This window comes from Ochotona curzoniae, unplaced genomic scaffold, assembly GCF_017591425.1.
Source record: "Ochotona curzoniae isolate NIBS_2020 unplaced genomic scaffold, NIBS_Ocur_1.0 scaffold_2453, whole genome shotgun sequence".
In the NCBI taxonomy this organism is placed as follows: domain Eukaryota; kingdom Metazoa; phylum Chordata; class Mammalia; order Lagomorpha; family Ochotonidae; genus Ochotona; species Ochotona curzoniae.
The window spans coordinates 32,323,663-32,334,700 of record NW_024467094.1 but is presented as its reverse complement, the minus strand read 5'-3'; the positions used below and the strand labels follow the sequence as shown (position 1 = coordinate 32,334,700).

General features: G+C 54.9%; 1 protein-coding gene across 6 annotated transcripts; it reads right to left on the bottom strand.

The window, feature by feature from the left end:
- Nucleotides 1–317: 317 nt before the first annotated feature.
- Nucleotides 318–10,783, bottom strand: NKIRAS2 (NFKB inhibitor interacting Ras like 2). Of its 6 annotated transcripts, none has more exons than XM_041001176.1 (4): nucleotides 10,739–10,783; nucleotides 2,721–2,830; nucleotides 2,134–2,375; nucleotides 318–1,792 (listed from the first exon to the last, which is right to left on the bottom strand). In XM_041001176.1, the coding sequence occupies exons 2-4, from the start codon at nucleotides 2,812–2,814 to the stop codon at nucleotides 1,553–1,555; spliced, it is 576 nt and encodes a 191-aa protein (XP_040857110.1). In that variant the 5' UTR covers nucleotides 2,815–2,830; nucleotides 10,739–10,783; the 3' UTR covers nucleotides 318–1,552. The 6 variants fall into 6 exon arrangements, with proteins under 6 accessions (XP_040857110.1, XP_040857109.1, XP_040857107.1 ...); XM_041001175.1 differs by lacking the exon at nucleotides 10,739–10,783 and adding an exon at nucleotides 4,189–4,239; XM_041001173.1 differs by lacking the exon at nucleotides 10,739–10,783 and adding an exon at nucleotides 4,189–4,230 and having other exon boundaries at nucleotides 2,721–2,848.
- Between the last annotated feature and the right edge of the window lie 255 nt (nucleotides 10,784–11,038).

Genomic DNA, 11,038 nt, shown 5'->3' with positions numbered 1-11,038 from the left:
CAAGTCCCTCAGATTAAGGACTGTCAACACCCAATGCCCCCAGAGCAAGCCCCTACAGGTCCTCCCGCTGAAGCTGGTCCCTGCACCCAACCCAGCTTCTGTCCGCCCAGCCAGCCCGGTGCACCAGTGTGGGATTCGGCGCCCCCCACACACCCAAGAACACTTCTGGGCCGTCAAGGCGTCATGCACCCAACCCCTCCCCAGCCTAGCCTCTGTCACCCACATGGTATGGGACACTGCCAGTATCCACCAGTATCTCTCTTTTGTGCAAAGACATGGCCAGTAAGAGAAAGAAGAAGGGGGGAAGGGAGAAAATGTTTTGATATCAGCAGTTGTGGTTTTATTGTGTCCAATGCATCAATAAATGAACCAGAAGCCCAGCATGAGGATGTCCTACCTCTCCTCTCCTCGCCCTGCCCTGCCCTGCCCTGGGAAGGGGTGCATCCTGGGGGTGGACAGGGTTGCAGTGTCTCACTTTCAGCAGGTGTGCACTTAGAAGCATGGGGCAGGCATGGCAGCTGGGGAGAGAGGACACGCTGTGACACCTTCCCAGAGTCACTGGTTCACCCTATTCTGTTCAGGCATGTGAGGTAAGGTGGGCTGGAGGAGCGCCTTATCCAGCCTTCAGCACAGCAGCAGGCATATCAATACAGGTTGCTGATACAGAGCCACCCCGGAGGGTGGACGGGCTTGGGGCGTCACTGTGGCAGCAGAGAGCACTCTCCTGCCCCCGCCCCCGGTGGTCAGTGCCAGGGCTGAGTCCCAGCCTCCAGGACTCCTGGGCGTAGCACCTTGAGAGGAAGCAGCAAGGGGAGCAGGCCCAGGAGGCCGCAGGCCATGGTATTAAGAAAATCCGAGCAGGAAAGGGTTTAGGAGACTGAGAGCTACTCCTGTCACCTTAAATATCGAAGCAATGGAAGCCCGGAGATGGGGAGGGCCTGGCTGGGTCTCTGCCCTGTGCTCGTTCCACTCCACCCCAACCAAGCAGGAAGAGGAAGTGAACTGCTGGGGCAAGTGGGAGTAAAGTCCAGGCAGGAAGATGCTCTCAGCTTCTTCCAGCCCAAGAAGGGCCAGGGCCAAGTGTGTGGAGGCACCTCTAAGTCCAACATGCACATACAAGCACACACATGCACAGCTAGACTCACAATACCCAGACAGGCCATCCTTTGGGGCACACACTGGCACGCCCCGAGTGTATATTACAGGCAGGTAGCCCAGGAGCTGGACCCCTGTAACAGGGACCAGACCCTCAACCGGGCCCCTCTTCGAGGCAGCTTTGCTTCCTGCCCAGAGTAAACAGATGGGAGGGACATAACCCCACAATTGCTCACACGGGTAACAGCTGGGAGGGGAAGTGGTCAGCTGGGAGCAGAGGGGCAGGGGCGTTTCCTGGAACTAAGAGGGAGAGAGTCCTAGTGGCCAGGGCTGGCCGGGGCTGCCTGGCCCAGGAGAGAGCGCCCTCTGCTGACGGGCAGGAGCACAGCTTGCCTGCCCGTGTCCTCCCCAGCCGCCAACATGCCTGGGATGGTGAAGAGGGTGAGGACTGGGCTCTTCAGCCATCCAAGGAGCCACTGCCCTTGTTCTTGCGGCTGAGCGGGAAGGCGGACTTGCTCTGGGGCTGGGTCATCTTGCTGGCCAGGTAGATGAAGGGCTCAAGGAGGGAGCGGCGGTCGGCCACTGACACCTCCCACAGCTTCACCTTCTCCGACCTGGCCCAGTGCTGCGCCACGTCCGGGTCCACACGCCGCTGCTCCTGCAGGTCGCACTTGTTGCCGAGGACCACGATGGTGACCTGGAGGAGCCGGGTGGAGGGGGGACCATGAGTGCACCATGGGCCTCAGCCAGGGGGTCAGCGGCCAAAAAGCAGGACAGAGGCTCAGACCTGGGGGTCCAGGAGGGCCTTCCCAGCTAAGGCCTTGGAGCCTTCGAGAACACACCAGGATGGCTTCACCCCGTCAGGGTCAGGGTGTCATCCTACAGATAAAGGGCCTCCTTGGTTGAGTTGGGTCAACATCTGGCCACCTTTGGAAAAGCCTTCCAGCACCTGAATCCCTCCTGGCTTATTAAACACAAAGCCCAGCACGGCCTGCCCCACCAGCCCCGCGCCCACCATCGGGGGCCCTGCGCCTGCACCTCCTTCTTGTCCTTGGACTTGTCAATCTCCTTCTTGAGCAGCTCCACACGCTGGAAGGACTCCCGGCTGTCAGTGCTGTAGACCAGGACGTAGCCATCCGTGCAGGAGAAGCAGTGGCGGGGCAGCTCGGCCCCGTCCCGGAGCCCCCGTGTATCGTAGAAACGCACTTGCTCCCGCACCCCTCGGTCTGTCTCGATGGAGCCCACGTAGATGTCCTCCTGCGTCTCGATCATCTCAGAGCCTGCGATGTAAGGAGGAAGCCGGCTGCAAGTGCTGGGGAGGCAGACGGGACGTGTGCGCCAGGACACAGCGGCAGGAGAGAGGCGGCAGGGACTGTGTGCGCGCGCGCGCGCGCGCGTGTGTGTGTGTGTGTGTGTGTGTGTGTGTGCACACTGGCAGAACGGGGACCTTCTGAGGGAGCAGACAGCCACCCGGCTCCGCTGTGTCAAGCCAGAGAGTGCCATGGGAGCTTCTCCTCCCCAGCCTGGGTTATCAGACCGGGGTCCTGTCAGTTTCACCCTTCTGGGTCTAAGAGCTCTAACAGGAGCGGCCTTCAGCCCCTGTGTCCTTCTCCCAGCACACTCACCCACCACGTGGTTCCCATACAGAAGCTGCTCCAGGATGGAGGTCTTGCCCACAGACGCCTGGCCGCACACCACCACCTTGCAGCTCTTTCCCATGGCTCAGCCTGCAATCCTGAGGGATGGGGGAGCACTGGGTGAGGGGAGGGAAGGCATGGTCAACACCCAGGGATGATTTCCCAGGCCGGAGAGTGCCAAGGTGAGCTGAAATGCTTCCTCAGCGACGCAGTACCACCCCTCTTCCCCATCGCATCACCCTACCCTCACCCTGCCTACAGTCCGGGTACAGCGCCATGCCCACTCCCGGACGCTGAGCTGCTAGCTCCCCACAGGGGGACAGGAAAGCCACTGGCTTGGGGCACGCATGCACCTGGCCTCTGTGTACACCATGTGGCAGCTCAGGGCAGCTGCCTCACTGACAGGGACCCCATAAGGAAACCAGCAGACAAAGCATTCAGAGTGCAGCTGCCTAAAGCCACCTGCTCCTTTGGGGGACAGGGAGCAAAGCCGGATGCTAATTTGCCTTCTTGTGTGACTCATGCGGACAGCATTCCCTTCCCTCTAGTCCCTAGGGAAGCTCAGAGCTAAGATGAGTGATAACTAACAAAGTGGCAGAAAGCTGAGGGGCAGCCACAGCTGTTGAACGGATTATGCTTTTGCCTGCAACACCAGTGGTTCGAATCCCAGCTGCCTGGCAATCGAGCTCCCTGCAGATGTGTGTGGGAAAGCAGCACAAGACGGCCCGAGTACATAAGTCCCTGCCACCCACACGGGGGCATGGAGGAATGTCAGGTCCCTGGCTCAGGCCACTGCAGCCATTTGAGGGATAAACTACTGGATGGGTCTCTCTCTCTCTCTCTCTCTCTCGGTAACTCTCCTTTCAGATAAATGAATCTTTTAGTAACTACATTTTTAAAACCCTGTCACTTGGGATGCCTGCCTCTCACAGTGGAGTGCCAGGTTACAGTCTTGAATGTCCCCTTCCTGCTAATGCACATGATGGGGACAGCAGGTGACGGCTTAAATACTTGTGTCCCTGCCACCTTCAGGGGAGACCTGGATGGAGTTCTGGTCTCTGAGTCTCTGTTTGTCTCATAAGCCATAAACAAGCGGGATGGGCTTCCAGGGGCAAGGGCTTCAGACCAACCGATCCAGGAACCCCTTCTGAGAGTCCCCAGACGCACATCTTCCCGAAAACCAACCGTGACAGCCGCTCCAGATGCACCCCCTCTCCGAGAACAGGTACAGAAACTACCCCCCGACGCAGCCTCCCAGACAGAAGAAGCTCCTGTCAACGCCGCCCCCTTCCCAGACAGTGAACCCCACAATCCAGACCAGACCGCTCGGGGTGGGAGACCCCAGGGACAGACACCTGCGCCTCCCCGACCCCGGCGTCGGCCGAGCCGCCTCCCAGCCCCGTCCCTCCCGGGGCCCTCGAGACATGCCCGGCCGGGTCCCCTCAAGGACGCGTACAGCCCAGCACTCAGCGCCGCCAAGTTCGCTCCTCCACCTCCCAGCAGACTTCCGCTCTGTCAGGCCCTGCCCCTCCGCGCACGCGCACGGCCCTCGGCTTCCGCCCGGCCAGACGCACAGCCGGCTGCTCCCCACAGCGCCCCCGCTAGGCCGGCGGGAGGATGGCGTCCAGCGCCCAAGGCTCCAGGCTTGTAGGATGCCGTGTAGCATCTTCTGGGGTCCCCTAGTAGTGACCTTTAGCTGCCAGGGCTTCCACTATTCTTGCCTCCGTGACACGTTTTCAGATGTATCTGTTGTGTGCCATGGGCAGGGCCGCGTGCTGGGAAAAGCCCCTGCATTGAGACACAGTTCCAGCCCGTGTTGACTGTCTAGAGCAATAGCTGGAGTCCTGCATGGTGAGTACCATTTCCACAGGTGCCATGGACACAGGAGAAATTTCTGGAAGAATGCATACCTGTGCTGATATTTGCAGGGTCTGAGGAGAGGAGGTGCAGCAGAAGCCAGGGCTTTTTTTTTTTTTTTAAGTGCAAATTCTGCAGTTTAAAACTGATGGTAGAAATATGCCCAGGAGACAGAGGCCTTAAGGGGTGGGTCTGAGAAGGGATGCCATTAGTGGGTACTATGCCCATACACTGACCTGCTCTCTTTGTTTTTGTATTAAGGCAGGCATGCTAAAAGCAGGTTTAGCCTGCTGGTTCAGACGCCAGCATCCCACAGTTGAATGCTGGGACTCCATCCCTGGCGGTAGCTGTGGAGTGCAGTGACCAGGTTAGAACCTTGGGAGGAAGCAGCCATGACTCACGCACATGCAGTTCCTGCCACCCACGGGTTAGGGGAGACCCAAGCTCCTGACCCTGTCCTTCACCCCAACTGCTGTGGGGTGTCAGGTGTGAACCAGAGCATGGGAACTCTGCCTCTTAAAAATAAATAAATCAATACAAAGAAATCTCTGAGCACCCAGGAAGCAACCAAGAGCTATCTAGGAAGTGGTTGGGTCTACAGGGTTTGGGGCAGTGACAGCAGGAGGAGATAGCGGGTGGAACAAAAGCTGTGGCATTGCTGGGCTGATGCCCAGAAAGGCAGTGTGGAGTGCAAAAGCTGGTGAGACAATTGGGCTCCTGGACAGTCGACTGGCAGCCACTAGGACAGGCCCAGCTGCCCCCAGTGAGGCCCATGGCTGGCGTTTTGGGGAAGAGCTCCCTTCCTGCCCACCAAACCTCTCCCACTCCTTCCCCCACACAGTGATCCCCACAGGCACTGGCTTAGAAGGGCAGATACCAAGCTGGGTGGGACTTCCTTTGGTACATACTGTTTTCCTGGAGGAAGGGTCAGATTTTTTTTTTTAAGATTTATTTGAAATTGGGCCCAGTACAATAGCATGGTGGTTAAAGTCCTCGCCTTGCACTCCCGGGATCCCATTTGGTCGCTGGTTCTAATCCCGGCAGCCCTGCTTCCCATCCAGCTCCCTGCTTGTGGCCTGGGAAAGCAGTAAAGGAAGGCCCAAAGCCTTGGGACCCTGTACCCGCGTGGGAGACCCAGAGGAGCTCCTGGCTCCTGGCTTCAGATTGGCTAAGCTCCAGCCATTGCACTCACTTGGAGAGTAAAACATCAGACGGAAGATCTTCCTCTCTGTCTCTCCTCCTCTCTGTATATCCGCCTTTCCAACAAAAATAAAGGCAGATTTATAGAGCCAAGAGATAAAGTCTTGTACAAGTAGCCACAATGGCTGGAGCTGAGCTGATCCGAAGCCAGGAGACAGAAGCTTCTTCTGAGTCTCCCACATGGCTGCAGGATCCCAAGGCTTTAAGTCATCCTCCTCTGCTTTCCCAGGCCATAAGTAGGGAGCAGGATGGAAAGTGGGGCAGCTAGGACTAGAACTGGTGACCATATGGGATGCCAGTACTCTATGAGGGAGGAGTAGCCTTTTGAGCCACAGCGCCAGCCCGGACCTGAGACTTAAGAGAGCCTACTGAAATCTAGGCCAATCTTCAAGCACAAGAATTACTCAGCCATTTCCTAACTGATTTAGAGAACTCCAATGGGGAACCTTTTACCTGGAGGTTCTGCCTAGCAAGGAGGGGATCAGGGAATGCTTAAAACCCCAAGACCCTTGCAAAGACCCCTTTAGTGTCTCCCCCTCTCTCCTTTCAAGAGGCACCCCATCTCCCAGTGCTCTCTCATCTGGTCACTTTGCAAATAAATTCTCTGTCTGCAACCAGCTCCTGGCTTTTTATTTCTATATTAAGCTGAAGAAAGAACCCATGGAGCTTTTCTAGTAACATAATTTCCTTGGTGCTCTGGGGCAGAGTGTAAAAAAAGGCTTAGATTGGAGCCACAGCTGAATCAACCTAGAGAAGACTTCACAGGGTTGGCATGGCTTCCCTCAGTGGGACTGCACCCGTGGAAGTGACCCTTGATACCCCGTGGCTCTGCACGAACACAGAGGCCCCCCACAACTGGTCACAGCCGAACTATGGTCGGATCTCCAGAGGGATTGTATTAGGAGGGGCAGTGTTAGGAAGGGTGGCTGTTTAGGCCATCAGAGGCCCTAATCCCCAACCACGTATTTGCCCTTTCCTATCACCTTCATTTTCCTTTTGGGAGCGAGGCTGAGGGCGCACATGCTCAGAGGAAACCTGGAGGAAGACTGACAGTCTCTGGCAGAAGCCACTCTTGTGTGGGACTTGAAACTTCCCCTGTTGTGGATCCCAAATGCCAACTGGCAGGGTACCCAAGTGCTGAGCTTCTGGCTGACCTCTCGGAGGAGGTGTGCACCCCCACGAGTGTGTGGCTTGGGTTTGATCCCTTAAAGTGACTCGTGTGGACCTTTGGATGACCCCCTCTACACGTCCCAGACTAAAAAACCAGTCCCTTTACTACTACCAGCTCAGTTTTATCACCCACGTGGCTTCCAGCCTCTGAGACCTGAGCAATCATAGGAATGGGAGGGATGCTTTTGGAGCTGTGCTGTAGGAACCTGTCCATTAGAAGCTCCAATAAGGGCCTGGCACGGTAGCCTTGCAGCTACCAGCTATCCTACCAGCTATCCTCGCCTTGCATGCACCAGGATCCCATATGGGCACTGGTTCCACTCTTGGGAGACCCAGAAAAGGCTCCTGGCTCTTGGCTTTGGATTGGCTCAACTCTGGCTGCTGCAGCCAGTTGTGGCATGAACCAGTGGATGGAAGATCTTTCTGTCTTTCCTTCTCTCGTAATTTCAACTTTCCAATAAAAATAAATCTTTGAAAAAAAGATCACACAAAAATCTGTGGGCTTTTTGCATTCATATTGATGAGGTGGAGACAAAAATCCCAGGGGCAGTTATCCTGTGTTGTTACCGAGTGTTCCGGAGCCTTCTGTGGGATGAAACAAAGCCTTCTGTGGGATGAAACAACGGTCAGGGGCAGGTGGGGCGAGGCGGGGGCGGTCCTGGGGGGCAGGTGGAGCGAGGCGGGGGCGGTCCTGGGGTCCTGTCCTGGTGGACAGCAGGGCCACTCCTGCAATGATTGCAACACAGGGGTCAGACTGGACTTGCCTCCCAGTTCTGACACAGACTTCGGGCACAGGCTAGACAAGGGAGAAGAGGGCAAGTCTCTCTCTACTTGGTTGTCGCGAGTGGACTCCCAACCCTTCTTGGTTGTACCCTTAAAAACTGGGACTTTTTTGACCCCCGCAAACTTGAGCAAAGTTAGCAAAACCAGGATATACTTGAGCAGCCAGAGTCCCAGATGTAGCGTGGTGCAGGAAATAGGAACTGATCATTTCCAGCACCTGCTGTTCTGACACTGTATCCCTAGACAGTAAGGTCTGGCCCAAACACTCCCTCACTGATGCTGAAACCTGGCCCTCCACAGGGAACCCTAATTCTAACGCCATCTTACAATTGGACCTCTATTGTAGGCACTGGGAAATTGTAGAAGTTCTTTATGTCCAGATGTTTTTCCATCTCAGAGACTACCTCAAGGGCAGCAGAATTAAACAAACAAACAAAAAACCCCCAAAACAAAAAAACAGAAAAACAAAATCAGCCACAGTTCAGGCATCTGGAAGAGTTGGCACCTTCTGATTCAAAAGATAAGGGCAGGACCCAGTGTGGTAGCCTAGCAGCTAAAATCCTTGCCTTGAACACGCCAGGATCCCATATGGGTGCCGGGTCCAATCCCAGCAGCTCCATTTCCCATCCAGCTCCCTGCTTGTGGCCTGGGAAAGCAGCTGAGGACGGCCCAAAGCCTTGGACCCCTGCACCTGCGTGGGAGACATGGAGGAAGCTCCTGGCTCCTGGCTTCGGATCAGTGCAGCTCTGGCCATTGCAGTCACTTGGGGAGTGAATCATTGGACGGAAGATCTTCCTCTCTGTCTCTTCTCCTCTTTGTATATCTGACTTTGCAAAAAATTAAATAAATCTTAAAAAGATAAGGGTAATTTGTAAGTAGATTTAAAAAAAGAACCTCCTCTTTGAAGGCTCCTTCCTGCTGCCCCTCCCTCACAGGCACCTCATCCCTGCTCAGCAGCCCCCAGAGGAGCCCTGCCCTCTGCATCCCAATGCCTCAGAGGAAAAGGCTTCCAAGTCTTATCCTGGATTGTTTCCTCAGCCAGTGGTGAGGGTAGGAGAACTTGGTGGGTACCCAACTCACCACTGTTCATTAGGGAGAGACTGAGCCACCAGTGACCTTTCTATAACACCTCAAGGGAGCCAATCGTAAAGTTCACTAACTTGGGCCCCACACAGTGGAGGGTGGAGCGATCCTCAAGGACAAATCCCTTGTATAGTCAGCCCTGGATATCTGCAGAAGCTCCATGCTTATGGCAGACCTTGGTAAGTCCTCCTTCGACCAGTTGATCCAGGCAGCCAAAGCCATGTTCTGTAATCGAGACTTAGAGAAGGAAAGGGGGAAAGGCAGGCGCCATAGTGAAATGCTGGCTGCTATGAATGTGTCCACTTCAAGGAAAAAACAAAAACAAAAACAAGAAACTCATGGTGCTGCTACAACTGTGGGAAGCCAGGCCATTTTGGGAGGGAGTGCCCTTAAACCAAAGACCTGAAGACTCCTCTAAGAGCAAGCCCCATCTTCAAGGGGAATCATTGAAAATTGAAATCCCTCCAGCTCGAGGGAGCTGGGGTCGGCTGATCAGAACCCCCAGTGATGGGTCCTGGGGTCTCCTATCCAGGCTTCCAACACCTGGGTGCAAACTGAAGAGACTCAGGTCTCCCTGATGGTGGGATCTCAGAAAGTCAATTTCTCATTAAACACAGGTGTCCAATTATCTGCATTGTCTTTTTCTCTTGGGCTTAGATCCTCTCAAAAAATAACTTGTATAAGGCATCTGTGGCCAGCTTCTCGAATGAATGACATTTCACCCAACCACTGCCTTTAACTTGGGGAGATCTGAACTCCCACCATTCTTATTATTTGAGACACCTGCCACTTTATTGGCAAAGGTCATGTAGCTTTAGCCTTACCCACTGGTGTTCAACGTTGTTTTCCCTCTCTGAGGCAGATGCTGACTGTACGGTTTGAGATCAGCACCTCCAGTCAACCAGATTCTCCAGAACCAGCCTGCAATTCACTGGAGGATCTGAAGTTGCTTTTCAAAAAGACACCTGCCAAATAAAGTTAGCAACCAAAACACTGTCTCTATGGGCAGAAATTGCAGATCACTCACACCTGAGCAATATCGGATACCCAGAGCAGATGACCTAGTTTCTTGAAGAAGTGCTTAGTGGGAATGGTACGCAAAAGTCGGCTACATTTGAACCCCGTACTCTCAGTTGGTTTAAGTTCTTTCCCCCATTATGGGCCTTCAAACTCCAGATGGCCCTTAACATGAAACTTTGTGTGATAATCAACTTCTATCACAGCAACTTGGATGATCCAGACTGTGAACCCCACATCTCCAGGGGGCCCTTTTACCCAAATGACGCCCCATTTCAGCAGGAAGTAGCCAGAAGCTGTCTTTACCCTTTATCCCTTCGGAAGTAGGGTGTGGGATTCCAAGATGGGGAGGAGGTGTCTAAGACTGTCCAAATCCACTGAAATCTTGGCCACACCTTTAGGTGAGTGGCACAAGAATTGCCTAGCCATTTCCTAACTGGCTAAGAGACCACCAATGGGGAACCTTTAACACTTAAAATCCCAAGACCCTTCCAAAGACCCTTTTGGTGTCTCTCCCTCTCTCCTTTCAAGAGGCACCTCATCTCCTGGCTCTCAGGAGCTGCTTTCCCCTTCCCTCTTCTTTCTTACGTTCTCCTGGTCTCTTTGTAAACAAAACTTCTGTCAGCAACCAGTTTCAGGCTTTTAATGTCTGGATTAAGCTGAAAGAAGAATCTACCGGGCTTCTTTTTTTTTTTTTTAAGTTCCCTCAGCCTTTCATCGTAGCCTTAATCTCAAGCTCCAACAACACTGTAGCATGGGTTTGGGTGCAGGGCAGGACAATGAGGCTGCGGTCGTGTGCTCGCTCTGCGGTCCCCGTACAGCCCGCCCTGGGCAAGCTCGGCGCGCCGAGCAGCAGCGTTTATGAGATGGAACTTTGTGGGGGCCACAGACCTCACCCCGGAGCTGCCATATAAACTCCAGGGCAGGGTCTGGGGTGCCTCGTCAGCCTCCCTAAGGCTTCCTGCTGAGATGGCACTCCCCGGCGGCTGACTTGAAAGCGGCCTCATAAAAGGGGGGGGCCCCGCGTCATGAGGGTGATGAACCAGTCGGCGCTTGGAGATCCGCGAGGGATGAAAGGCGCGGGGTGAAGACGCCCTGCGTTCCCTGGCTTGGCTGGGCAGGGCCTCCAGGGACCCAGGAAAGCTGAGAAAACTGGGCTCACAGTGTATTGCCCTTCCCGGGAAGAGGCGTCGACA